The 13,891-nt window shown below is 46.6% G+C and overlaps 1 protein-coding gene across 1 annotated transcript in view; it reads left to right on the top strand.

The window, feature by feature from the left end:
• The window catches only part of BCORL1 (BCL6 corepressor like 1), a 41,963-nt gene that overhangs the window by 22,706 nt on the left and 5,366 nt on the right, over positions 1–13,891 (top strand). Inside the window, 3 exon segments of the mRNA XM_060249676.1 lie at positions 7,199–7,416; positions 9,109–9,315; positions 11,972–12,138. Of these exon segments, the coding sequence (XP_060105659.1) occupies positions 7,199–7,416; positions 9,109–9,315; positions 11,972–12,138 (592 nt within the window).

Raw genomic sequence — 13,891 nt, forward strand, 5'->3', positions numbered from 1 at the left:
TCGACTGTTAGCCGCCCTGAGTCCACTTGCGGAGAGGGCAGGATAGAAATTTAATGTAAATAAATAACTCACCTTAGAAGAAACACTGGTTAGGGCTGTGGTGTCCAAGCTGCAGGGCAGCTGCCCCCCCTACCCCCTGTGGTGGGGAGCACAAAGAGGATGTTGGATTTATATCCCGCCCTCCACTCCGAAGAGTCTCAGAGCGGCTCACAATCTCCTTTATCTTTCTCCCCCACAACAGACACCCTGTGAGGTGGGTGGGGCTGGAGAGGGCTCTCACAGCAGCTGCCCTTTCAAGGACAACCTCTGCCAGAGCTATGGCTGACCCAAGGCCATTCCAGCAGGTGCAAGTGGAGGAGTGGGGAATCAAACCTGGTTCTCCCAGATAAAAGTCCACACACTTAACCACTACACCAAACTGTTTCAGAGAAGATCCTCCTCATGGAATGCCTGTCTTCCCAGTTAACAGCGTCACAGCTACCCAGACTACTGCCTTTTGGAAGCTGCAAAGAAACTGGGAAAATAGCGATGTTTTCAGGCTGGAGGCAGCTCCTTCCCTTCATGCCACTTCTCCTAGCTGGCTGGTTTTAGGCGAGGGATCTGAGATGCCCTGATGTAGCCAATCAGCATCACTCGGTACGTTAGCCTGCACTGTGCACATCGTTCGTTGCAAAGAATCGAGATGTTCAGCGGCTGGAGAGAGAGTCCAGTGGCGGGAGAGGTCAATTCTAAAAGGAGGCCCACATTTTAAAAGTTTGAGACGTGTTGCTCAAGAGGGAACGTATCAGAATGGGGCGTACATTGACTTCTTAATGCAAACATCTTTTGAAGGGAGAATACAGTATTTGCGCCAGACTGTTTAGTTTGTGCATATTTGTTAAAAAAATTTGAAAAGCTGACGTCCACAGCCAGTATAAATTATGCAAATGTATGTATTGGCTTGCTTTGCATAATTTATTCCACTGCTGCCAGCTGAGAAGGAGGAACAGGTGGCCAGGCAAGGAACTATAGGGAGTCCCGCTCTGCCTTCCTGACCCCCTTCCCTGGCTCTCTGAGTATTTTTCAGGCATCACCTGTGTAGAGGTAAGGCACAGAATGGGATCCATGAGGGTTTGAAATGTGCTTTAAAATAAAACAAAAGCTGTGTTAGATCATGCAGGGCTTTTTTTGTAGCAGGAACTCCTTTGCATATTAGCCCCTGATGTAGCCAGTCCTCCAAGAGCTTACAGGGCTCTTAGTACAGGGCCTATTGTGAGCTCCAGGGGGATTGGCTACATCAGGGGGGTGTGGCCCAATATGCAAAGGAGCTCCTGCTACAAAAAAAGCCCTGGTTAGATGTCTGTCACCCATTCAAGTTCTGCACCCATCCAAGTTCTGGAACCAGACACCCAGCCCTAACAGATGCCTGCCTGGCTTCCGTTTTTGAAAATCTCTGGTTCCCAGAAGCCTCCTAGGCAATTTATCCCGCTGCAAAACTTGTGACAACTAGGGCATCTGTCTGAAGATTTTGTTTCTATCTCCCTCCTCTCTGTAATTTAAAGGCGTAGCTTAACCTGAGTGGAAACTGTGATCAACGGCCTCTCTCCTCCTTTCAGAAATCCTGCCCTCCCCCCCCCCCCCCCGGAAAGAATTATCTGAAAATATATCAGAAAGAAGAGAGGTCACTCGTTTTTGCAGCCAGGCCCTTTGCGGTCTTGCGAAAGGGACCGTGTAGCCGGTGGCAGCAAAGCCGGCCTTCAACTGCGGCCTTTGCTCCGGCCCTGCTGGGCACGAGCGAGGATTAAATCCTCTGTCACGGCACAAGCCAAGCCGGGGCCTTCTGGCTTTGCGGGCTGCAGCCAGTGGCCACCAGGGGGCGGGCTGCTCCCACGCAGCTTCTGCATCGGCCCTTGGCGGAAAGAGACGTTTGTGAGCAGCCCCCGAGGCCCGGAAGCTTCAGGGGTGTGGAGAGGAGAGGGAAGCCGGCCAGTGGGGTGGGATGCCTGTGTTGTTGGAAGCTGGGAAGCGAGAGCAACGAATGCTTCCCTTTTCTGAACCCTTTTGGATGTCTGTGGCTGCGGGGGAAGCCGGAGTGTGCGTTTGCTGAGTGCCTCTCTGTAGCAGCCTATCCCTTGTGTGTGTGTGTGTGTGTGTTTGTCCTGCTTTAATCGCAGGATGTGACTGGCTAAACTTGGGCCTGCCTAGGAGAGAAGGCCAAGTAGGGTCGCCAACAGGCCTGGAGGAAAAGTCTGTTTAAACTGAGGTTTGATGAGACGTGATTTACCTCCGTGCCTCCAAGAGTTTCTGCCACCCATTTCCACACATTAAGTTTCTGTTCTGGGGTCGGGGCAGTCCTCCCCTACCCCGGCCTATCGGCAACCTGAGGGCCAAAACAATTTGGGGAAGCCTCCTGTTCTGTGAAGGTGTGTGGGGGGGAACTATGACCCATCTATCATGTCCTGCCCTGGCGGGAGAAGCCGTGCTTGGCTGAAATCCTCTTGTGAGTGAGTGACTTGTAAAACATGGCGATCCATTGACCCAGCTGTAGGACAGAAGCTGCCTTTCAGGTGTTGGGCCCCGTTTTGGCGCCTCTGAGAAAGGTTTTCCAGACGGATCCAAAGAAGAGCTGGAAGAAGGGCTTTCTTTCTGGAATGGGAAGCTGAGGTGTCTTTGCTTTGTGTGTGGAAGATTCAGTCAAATTAGTTTTAGGGGAGGGGGTAGCTGTATCGGTCTGCTGTAGAACAGCCAGATTCCAGTCCAGTGGTGCCTGAGAGACCAGCAAGGGTTTTTTTGTTTGTTTTGTTTGCCTTCTTAGAAAAAAATTAAAATATGTTTTGTTCGTTTGTTTGTGTGTATGTGCTTGCGTGCCTGGAAGTCATGCTGACTTTTGGCAGCCCCTAATGGGGCTAGAACGTTTATCAGAGAGGTGGCTTGTATCGCCTGGCCCTGGTATTCCTTGGAGGTCTCCCTTCTAACTACTAGGCCAGGATCAGCTCTGTTTAGCTTTGGAGATCTGGCAAGACCAGCAAGATTTTTGGGGATATGAACCTTCAAGAGTCAAAGCTCCCTTCTTTAGGTGTTTTCAGCTCTGACCCTCAGAAACTCATATCCTGGCTATCTCGTTGATTTCCGAGGTGTTCCTGGACTTGAAACCGCCAGTCTGCTATGTGGATCTCTGATTGTGGGTGTTGGTGTCCTCCATAGAAGCCTCCGTGACTGGAGATATGAGTGAGCTAGAGATGAACCAATGACATACCTCTGTACAGGGCAGCTTCATATGAAGCATCTAAGTCCCACAATTTAGAGAGAGGTTTTCTTTCAGCACCATCAGCTTACTGCATGAAGTTCTGGCCATCCCAACCGATGGCTTTGTGACTTGTCCCGTGCACCTGATCCAGCTGTTTGCTGTGAGAGGGGGTTAAGAGAGCCAGTTTGGTGTAATGGTTAAGTGTGCAGAGTCTTATCTGGGAGAAACAGGTCTTGATTCCCCACTCCTCCGCTTGCAGCTGCTGGAATGGCCTTGGGTCAGTCATAGCTCTCGCAGAGCTGTCCTTGAAAGGCCTGCTTCACAGGGTGTCTGTTGTGGGGAAGGAAGGTAAAGGAGATTGTAGGCCACTTTGAGATTCATAGTGAAGGTCGGGGCATAAATCCAATATATTCTTCCTCCTCTTCTTAAGTGCCATCAGTTCACTTCTGACTTATGGTGACCCTATGAATTACTGGACTCCAAAACATCCTATTATTACCAGCCCTAGCTTCTTAGGGTCAATCCATCTCATGTTGGGTCTTCTTTCCCTGCTGCCTTCAACTTTCCCTAGCATTATTGTCTTTTCTTGTCTTCTCATAAAGTGACCAAAGTATAACAGCATTCAGTTTGGTCACTTTAGCTTCAAGGCTTGATTTGATCTAGAACCCACTTACATGTTTTTTTGGCCATCCACAGTATTCGTAAAACTCTCCCCTAACCCCACATAACAATAGGCTACGCATATTTGTAGCCTACTGCTACAAGTATCATCAGGAATCATGACTCCCAGGACAGCAGCCGGCAGCCTTGGGTAGCTCATTCTCCTTATTTCTCAGCCTCCCCCCCACCCAATGCCATCTTTGAACATTAAAGCAGGTCCACATTGTTTCATATACAAAGCAGTAGCCAAGAGCACCTTTAAGACTAAGTTTTATTCAGAATGTAAGCTTTCTTATGCAGACTTCATCAGATAAGATTCAGACCAACACGACTGCCTACTGGGATCTGTTTCATATACAATCAGTGCATGCAATTGAATCATCATCCTCTCGAAGCAGAACCTTTGCAGCATTGGCTCTGAGGTGTTGGGTATGGTCCTCGCTTTCATTTACCAAGGGCTGCAAGACATTCAGTTGCTGCCCAGATTCCAATTAGAGAGACTGCTGTTTTGCAACTGATGGCAAAGCTCAAGACAATGCTTCCACCTGGATTGAATCGAGACCTAGGTTTCCTGTCTCGTTAACAGTGCTGATTTCTCCATGCCTACTACCAGCCTGCATATCACACCTAATCCATTCACACTTTCTATTGTCATTAGCTTGCCAGTGTCATTTGCCATCTAAAATCACTCCACTTTCCAATATAAAGGACAAATGGACTGATTCCCGCATCCCCCCACTCCTTTATTCTTTTATGTTTAAGATCCTCCCTATGGGTGGAATATGGATTATATACCAGCTGTTTCAGCTATCTGTGGAATAGATACGTTAGCCACCCCAGCTATTCGTGAAATAGATATGTGGTGCCATCCAACAGTAGATTAAATTGCTGAATAGTACTAGGTTTTAATTGTATTGTATGTATCCTACTATGTATTGATGAATATTCTATGTTGTATGCTGCTCTGAGTCCTGCTAGTGGGAAATAAGAGCAGGATAGAAATCAAACTGATTTACAAATTATCATGAAACTTGGAACAAACACCTCCCCAGGACTGAACAGGGATATTGGGTTTTTATCTCATTACGTATGCTAAACCAACGCTCACTGACTATAGCTATGCATCTACAGTGTTCCAATGTATTTCTCTTTTAGAACAGTGTATCAGAATAATGTTTTTTTGTGTTGACATGCTCAAATGAGGGATGTGGGCTGTTTGTCTCTTTACATATACTAACCCACCTTCCACTATACTTTAATGCACCCTGTTTTTGTAATGGCTAACTTATATTATTTCTCTTTTAGAACAGTGTTATCGGAATATTTGGGTTTTGGGGTTTTTTTGTATTGACGTACTCAAATGGGGGATATTGGCTGTTTGTCTTATTGCATATTGCATATACCCATCCTCCACTGTATTTTAATGTCTTTCTTTTTTTCGAATGGCAAACTATAATGGATGTTATAACCTCTTGAGAAACCATGCCCTCTATTTAAACTAACAAAGCCAGACAGTTACCTAGATTTATGGCACCTCGCACCTACAACAGCAGTCTGCTTTTTATCACCCTTCAGTATTGTTTCAGCCCTGCTTTGTCCTAACACTAACAAACACAGACCCCAATTTGTGATTCTTTTAATCTGCTAAAAAATCCCCATGATTCTACCTACCAACTCACTGCCCACTTATATTAAGAATTGCTGCTTGCCATTCCCATTTTGCCTGATGAAGTCTGCTTAAGAGCACACGAAATTCTGCACATTCTGAATAACAGTTAGGTGGTCTTAAAGGTGCACTTGTCTACTGCTTTGTTCTATGACATTCTAGCTGTATCTGAAGCAGTGAGCAGTGACTCACAAAAGCTCCTGCCCTGCCAGACTAACATTTTGTCAGTCTTTCAGGTGCTCTTGGACTCTTGCTCTTTTCTACTGCTGCAGACAAACACAGGCTACTCATCTTGATCTATAAAGGGCTATAAAACCACCTTTCTTTCATTTTGGTATTGTGATCTCTTCATTTTATTCTGCTCACCAGGGCTTTTTTGGTAGAAGAAGCCCAGCAGACCTCATTTGCATATTAGGCCACACCCCCTGACACCAAGCTAGCCGGAACTGCAATCCTGTGAGTTCCTGCTGAAAAAAAAGCCCCGTTGCTCAGTAATTATTGTGTGATCATTGTATTGCGCTGACAAAGCATAAACCACTTTATATCAGGGGAAACAGATTTCAATATGCAGTTCTGAAAGTCTCTCAGAAGATAACCCACCGCTCCGCTAGTTTTGGGCTGGTTTACCCTACGGAGTGATCCATGCACAATACAGTAAATTAAAAATAATATTGGGCAGGGGGAGGTGGGTTTTTACAGTGCAAATGATATATTTTAGGTCAAGGGTGGTCAAACTGTGGCTTGGGAGCCACATGTAGCTCTTTCATACATATTGTGTGGATCTTGAAGCCCCCAACACCCCATCAACTGGTTTGGAGAAGGCATTTCTCTCTTTAAATCACTTCTCCAAGGCAAGTCAGCTAGAGGCTTGGAGAATGCATTTAAAGTTGATTTCTTTCCACCTCTCCCTCTCTCCATCTATTTCCTGCCTGCCTGCCTTCCTCCCTCCCTCCCCCATCTTGTGGGTCTCAAGCATCTGATGTTTATTCTATGTGGCTCTTATGTTAAGCAGGTTTGACCACCCCTGTTTTAGGTTGTCATCTTTCCAAAGTTCTTGTGCAGATACTGAATTCCCCCTTTTAAAGATGTTGGATTAAGAAGACTTTTGAAGGCAGGGATTGGTCTAGCTTTCTTATGTCAACTTGGTAATGCATGATGTACCAAGATGGCAGGATGATGATGAAGAAAAACTTCCACAATGATGCATTGATGGCCACAAATGTTCTCTCCTAGTCTTTCCAGTGGTCACTTCAGTATCTGATGGTTCCTGCAAGAGGTTATGTTTGATGCATGACCTCCATGGGGGACTTGATTCTGAGGGTGGAGCTCCAATTCAGATCAGGGCTGTGATATAAGGGAGAGGTTTACCTTCCCCCGGTTCCATTTTTCCAACTTCAAAGGGTCCCGGTGTCCATTCCTCCATGGAGCAAATAGAGCCTACCAACTTGCATTTTGAGTGAGCTCCTGAAGGCAGGCAGTTTGTCTAATCCAGGACAATTTAAGCCCTCTTTTTCTGCTCCCCTTGTTGACTTACACGTTTGGTCCTTTCTTGGGTTTGGAGCTAGGCTGCTGCATTGAAGGAGCCAGTCCTCATTTCCCAGAATCCTCTGTGCTCTAATCCCCCTTTCCTCCGGTTTGTCTGTCAGACTTCAGGTACCGGAAGCACAAGGGGTCCACCCCAGGCAAAGGCTCAGAGCTGCGCCTGCGGAGCCGGCTTTCTCCAGCCCTCCAAGGGCATCTGGACTTCCCAAACGGATTCCTCTTGGATCACCCAGACTCGCCTCCTATCCAGGAAGTGCTAGAGAAGCCATCCGGAAAACGCAAATGCAAAACCAAACATTTGTCTGGCATCTGTGAAGAGAAGGTACGACAGTGCGGTGAGGTGGGATGGGGTGGAAAGGTGTACCTGGGTCACCTTTTGAGGGCCTGATATAATTATGTGGGAGATTCATTGCCAGCTCCCTCTGTGGTTTTATTTTTCAAAAGTGAGGACCAGTGTGATGTAGCAGAATGTCGCACTAGAACCTGGAAAAACCAGATTCAAATCCCTGCCTTGCCACGGGAGTTTGCTGCATGACCAGTTAGACACACTCAGCCCAACCTACCCCACAGGGTTATTGTGAGAATAAAATGAATGAGAGGAGAACAGTGTTGTAAGCCTCTTTGGGTTCTCACTAGGGAGAAGAACCAGATAATAATTAAGAAGTACCATTCTTTTGGAACAGTGTTTTCTCCCCCCCCCCAAAATGTTAATTTTATTAATTATTGAAAAATATAACAATTATAAAACACACATGGTATGCATATATATAAACCCCAATAATATAAGATTATGTCTAGAGAGATAAGTGCAATAAATTGACATAAATTGACGCTAGTAGGCATAAATTAATAAATAACATTAATTGTTTCCAATAGTGAAGAGTATTGATCATATTTAGCAAGGAAGTCAACGAATGGAAACCATACAGCCACGAAATTAGCTTTGTATAGAACAGAGTCATTTTGGGTTAGAGACTCAGTAATTTTGTCCAGTACACAGATTTCAACTACTTTAGACAACCAATTGAAAACAGATAATGAAGCAGCATTTTTCCAGTTTGCGGCTATTTCCAGTCTAGCTGCAGCACACATTTCTTCCAAAGGAACTGTGTTTAAGGAGGTGTTCAACCTTCTCCTATACCATTTTTTCCCCAATCTAAACACCTCTCACCCTGAAGCGACTGTGTCTTTCACCCTGTGAGGCCTCACAGCAGCTGAGGTGACCATTTAGATGAGGGAAATCATTGTGGGGGGGAAGTAAATGGGTAGAAGAGCTTAATCACAGAAGATCCTCCTCTTCTGCTCCTGTTTACAGTTGCGTTTTTGATGCTAGCTCCCCTTGTGTGTCTGCTTTAAAATAAAAAATAGGGCAACCTGATCACACATCTCCCATGCAATGTGTCGCTTAGCTCTGACGTTTGTGGTCCCAGCATGCAATAGCAGAATGAAGTCTTGGGTGCAGGACCTAAGAACATAAGAGAAGCCATGTTAGATCAGGCCAATGACCCATCCAGTTCAACACACTGTGTCACACAGTGGCCAAACCACCCCCAAACCAGGTGCCATCAGAAGGCCCACCAGTGGGGCCAGGATACTAGATGCCGTCCCACTGTTGCCCCCCCAAGCACCAAGCATACAGAGCGTCACTTGCCCCAGACAGAGTTCCATTGATAACCACTGGTAGACCTCTGCTACATATGTTTATCCAGTCCCCTCTGTTGTAATTTTAAACACCACCAAGGATCAGAGGATTGGCAGCATGTGGGTTAAGCCTTAAGATGGCAGGAGGCTAGTATGGGGATGGAGGGGTTGAGCGTGACTGATAAGGTCCCAGGGCTTCATTGCATCACAGCCCTTTCTTACGACGATCAGAGTAAAGCACGCAAAACAGGCAAATGTGGCCTCCAGAAATCAGCAGTTGGTGCAGAATTTTGCTTTAGAAACAGAGAGAGCGCGCAACGGTCCTGTTCTTGTTTTCCCTCTCTGATGGATCTCCTTGTGCCCAATTTTTCAGGCCAAGGCACGATGGAATCAGTCCAAGACGCGCTCTCCAAAGAAGTCCCGGGAGCCCTGTCCGTCCAGCAAGTCACGGCAGCACAGCTCAGAAAAGACCTCAGAACCTCCTGCGGCCCCGCCAGTGCCCCCTGAAGCTCGGCGGCTGATCGTGAACAAGAACGCTGGGGAGACGCTGCTGCAGAGGGCAGCCCGGCTCGGTTACAAGGTAGGCGCTTGTTCTGTGGGGAAGGGGTAGGAGAGCAAGACTCAGTAGAGGTGCATCGAATAAGCCATGATTTGTTTGTTACAAGTAAGAGACTTGGAAGTCCTTGGGAGTAGATCGTTTTCTCTCCCTCCCTCATAGTATGAGACTGGATATTTGAAGACGTCCTAGTTGCCAAGAAGCTGTGGTTTGTTGTGGAACTGGAATCAGGTCAAATTATGAACTTCGGTTTGTTCCCTTGACCTAAACACCAAGTTTGCAAACTATAGGCAAAAGAACAACCCACGGTTGGTCCTTCTGCCCAGTTTTGACATTACAGCTGTGGCAGAATGGCTGTGCAGGCGGTGCTCTCACACCACAGGGATCGCTAGATCTCGAGGAGTTGACTTTTTTGACCTTGTTCTGAAGCCCCTGACCAAAATGATAACCTTCTATCGCTTGCTGCCTCCAGAAATTTGTAGAAATAATGCTGGTTTGGAGCCTTAAACCAGCTCTTTTTTTGTCCCTTCATCAGAATAGGAGCTCCAGGTTTTTTCTGGCCACCTTCCTTGTGCTGTGGCATTCAGTAGTGAAGTTAGAGTTGGGTGCAGAATAATAACCAGATGTATTTTTTAAAAAAATGCAGTTGCTTGAAACTCTCACTATTATTTACAGCAGTGCAGTCCTATACAGAGTTATGCTCTTCTAAATCCATTGAAGTTAATGGAGTTAGAGGTGCATAACAGTTCTTAGAATTGCAGTTTTTGAGAAAACTGCCCGCTGGGCAAAGAAAAATAAAAGTGAGGGATAAAAGTCATTCCCATTTCCTTCTCTTAAGTAAATTGAGAGGTAGGTTGGGCAGTCTTAAAGCTACCAGATGTCAGTTCCCAGTCTCTTCATCTCCTACTTGAAGCCATGGGTTTTTTCAGGGCTTTTTTGTAGCAGGAACTCTTTTGCATATTAGGCCACACCCCCATGATGTAGCCAATCTTCCAAGAGCTTACAGAGCTCTTATTACAGGGCCTGCTGTAGGCTCTTAGAGGATTGGCTGCATCAGGGGGGTGTAGCCTAAAATGCAAAGGAGTTTCTGCTACAAAAAAGCCCTGGGTTTTTTTCCTTTTCAGCTAGACCACCTGGCCTCTGATTCCCAACCTGGGAAGAACCAAAACAGGCCTGTTTTCCCCACATCAGCATCTCCAAGGAGGCTGTCTTGGTATTACGCCCCCCAAATAATGGACTTGTTCCCTCCTTAGTGCCATCAGAACCTCTGTGTGGTGGAAGGTTCTGGTCTCAGGACTCCAGAAGGTTCGGGCTGGGGTGGGGGCGTCATTCACTGCTCGGCTTCTTTGCCTGTATGTTACACCCCGATCAGGGGGAAAGGCAGGATGTATAGAAAATGCTGACTTTCGTTTAACAATGGGGTTGCCAGCTGTGGGTTGGGAAATACTTGGAGATTTTTGGGGTGCAGCCTGGAGAGGGTGGGTTTTGCGGAGAGGGGGACCTCAGCGTGGTGCAGGGCCATACAGTCCTCCCTCCAAAGCAACCATTTCCTCTCTGTAGTCTGGAGATCAGTGGTCAGAATGGGAGATCTCGAGGCGCAGCCTGGCAACCAAAAGAACACAAACTGACCATTAACTGTATGTAACACTTTCAGAACCAAAATCAGTTCAGCATTGAAGCCTGCTAAGTGCTCTCTGTAGCTGCCATTTCCGTTCCCCACCCCCCAATGCCACATGGCTCAGTCTTAAAGGGACAGTAGCATATAAGCAGTCAAACATGAAACTTGCATCAACTGTTACTTCTCATCACATTCAGTAGAATACTATATTTATATATATATATATATATATATATATATATATATATATATATATATATATATATATATATATATATATATATATATATATATATATATATATATATATATATTATTTAGCAGAATACCGCTCCTCCACTTACAGCTGCTGGAATGGCCTTGGGTCAGCCATAGCTATTGCAGGAGTTGTCCTTGAAAGGGCAGCTGCTGTGTGAGCCCTCTCAGCCCCACCCACCTCACAGAGTGTCTGTTGCGGGCGGGGGGCGGGGAGAAGATATAGGAGATTGTACGCCGCTCTGAGTCTCTTAATTCAGAGAGAAGGGCGGGGTATAAATCTCTCCTCCTTCTCCTCTCACTGGTTACTCCCTATTAACATATCAATCACCATTCCGCACCCCCCCCCCCCCCCTTTCAGGCAGACTGAGAATTACCTAGAAAAACTTGATCTACAGCCTGAGAAGGGTTTATCTCTGAGTATTAGCCTCTTCCAGACCAATAAATGGTATGCAAGGTATCCATAGGGCGAGGAGTCATTGCATCATACTGGCCAACTGGAGTTTCTCTGGAACTAGGAAACTTTTAGCTGTCCAAGCTGTGCCTGATAAAATGAGGTAGGGAGGCAAGCCTGAGGACTGCCAAAGCTCATTCTCGTAGGGAACAAACTGTGGTTTGTTTGTGATGTCTGAATGAAGCCTCAGTATTGTGTGAATGCAAGAGAATTAAGCAGTGTGATTTTTTTCAGGTTGTTAATGAGCTGGATCCAAACCTTGACTCCTGCTAGCAGAGGAGAGAACAGACGAGGGCTGCTTTTTTTTTTACCAGCCAGGGAGGGTTTTTATACATATCTTTCTGTTTCTGCAGGAAGTGGTGATGTACTGCCTGCAGAAAGAAAACAACGATGTCAACCACCAGGACAACGCAGGCTACACCGCCCTGCATGAAGCCTGTGCACGGGGCTGGATAGACATCCTGCACATCTTGCTGGAGCACGGCGCAAACGTCAACTGCAGCGCACAAGACGGCACCAGGCAAGTCAGCCCTGAGAGCGAACATCTGTCCTGGGGTCTGGAACAAAGTGGCCTATGGTGGAACAGGCCATAGAAAGCGCAGGGGTGTTTTTTCTCCTAATGAGGTAGCTTTCAAAGATAAGGTCTCAAGGGGTTGAGTTCCACAAGAGCTGCATCTCGTGACTGCAACGAGCCAAAGTCATGGCCCCTCTTGTGCAGAATAATGTACTCTGGCCAATGGCTGTTCTGCAAGGTCTCAGGACAGATGTTTTCCTCGCTAACCCGAGACCCTTAATCCAGAGATTGCAGGGCATGACTTGGGGCCAGTATATATGAGAAAGCATGCATTTTGCCACTGAGCTTTTGTCTCCGTCTCCTCCTCCTCCTGCCTGCCACTTTAAAATTCCTGCAGCTCATGATATTATTTATTAATAATATGATGGTTGCTCGGTTACTGAGAACAGAGGAGCGGTGGCCAGTTTTCCGCATCTGAGAGTGTTCAGCGCACTGGCGAGTTTGGCCAGCAGGAACAGAGGGAGCTCTGTACGCCTCAGTATTGTGTGAATGCAAAGAGAATTAAGCAGTGTGATTTTTTTCAGGTTGTTAATGAGCTGGATCCAAACTTGACTCCTGCTAGCGGAGGAGAAGAGTTGTTTTTCACTGTCTTCCCCCCCACCCCCGTGCCGTCTGCTGGTCCCCCCAGGGGCAGCATTTGGGGGAGGGGTCAAAATGAGCTGCACTAGGAAGAAGGCAGGCAGTTTGGTGTAGTGGTTAAGTGCACGGACTCTTATCCAGGAGAACTGGGTTTGATTGCTCACTCCTCCACTTGCACTTGCTGGAATGGCCTTGGGTCAGCCATAGCTCTGGCATAGCTCTGTCCTTGAAAGGGCAGCTGCCGTGAGAACCCTCTCAGCCCCACCCACCTCACAGGGTGTCTGTTGTGGGGGAGGAAGATAAAGGAGATTGTGAGCCGCTCTGAGACTCTGATTCAGAGAGAAGGGCAGGGTATAAATCTGCAGTCTTCTTCAAATCCCATTCCTCATGCTAAACTCTGCTTGTGCTACTTTGAACCCAATCCAGTGAAGGATCTCTCTAAAAAGGTTCATAATTTTGTCCTGATAGTTCTGCCACGGGGACGGCAGGCAGTCCAGAGAAGTTCCTTGCCTTTGGGGAGCCATAGCTCGGGGCTTTTTTTGAGCAGGAAACACAGGAATGCAGTTCTGGCTGCCTTAGCATCAGGGAGTGTGCAAATCAGTTCCTGCTGGGGGTTTTTATTACAAAAAAGCCCTGTGTGAAACAATGGTGATGACATGGGGTGTGGCCTAATATGCAAATGAGTTCTTACTGGGCTTTTTCTTAAAAAAAAAAAGCCATGAATATGATAAAATCAAGCCCATTTCCCCCCCTGTCTGTTTTGCATTGTACCTCAACAGAGAGCCTGTGTGTCTGACTGGTTCCTGGGTTCGAATAACATTTCTGCCATGGATATTCAGTGGATGATCTTGGGCCAACCAGTCATTCTCAACATAACATGTCTCACAGGGAACAAAATTTGAATCCAGTGGCACCTTTAAGACCAACAAAGTTTAATTCTGGGTATAAGTTTCCATGAGTATACACACTTCATTTTTTCTGTGCATTAAACTCCATTGGTCTTAAAGCTGCCACTGGACTGAAACTTCGTGATGTCGCCTCAGACCAGCAACATGGCTACCCGCCTGAATAGTTCAGTGTCACCTTTGAGACCAACAAAGATTAATTCTGGGTATATGTT

This window comes from Heteronotia binoei, chromosome 11, assembly GCF_032191835.1.
Source record: "Heteronotia binoei isolate CCM8104 ecotype False Entrance Well chromosome 11, APGP_CSIRO_Hbin_v1, whole genome shotgun sequence".
NCBI lineage: Eukaryota > Metazoa > Chordata > Lepidosauria > Squamata > Gekkonidae > Heteronotia > Heteronotia binoei.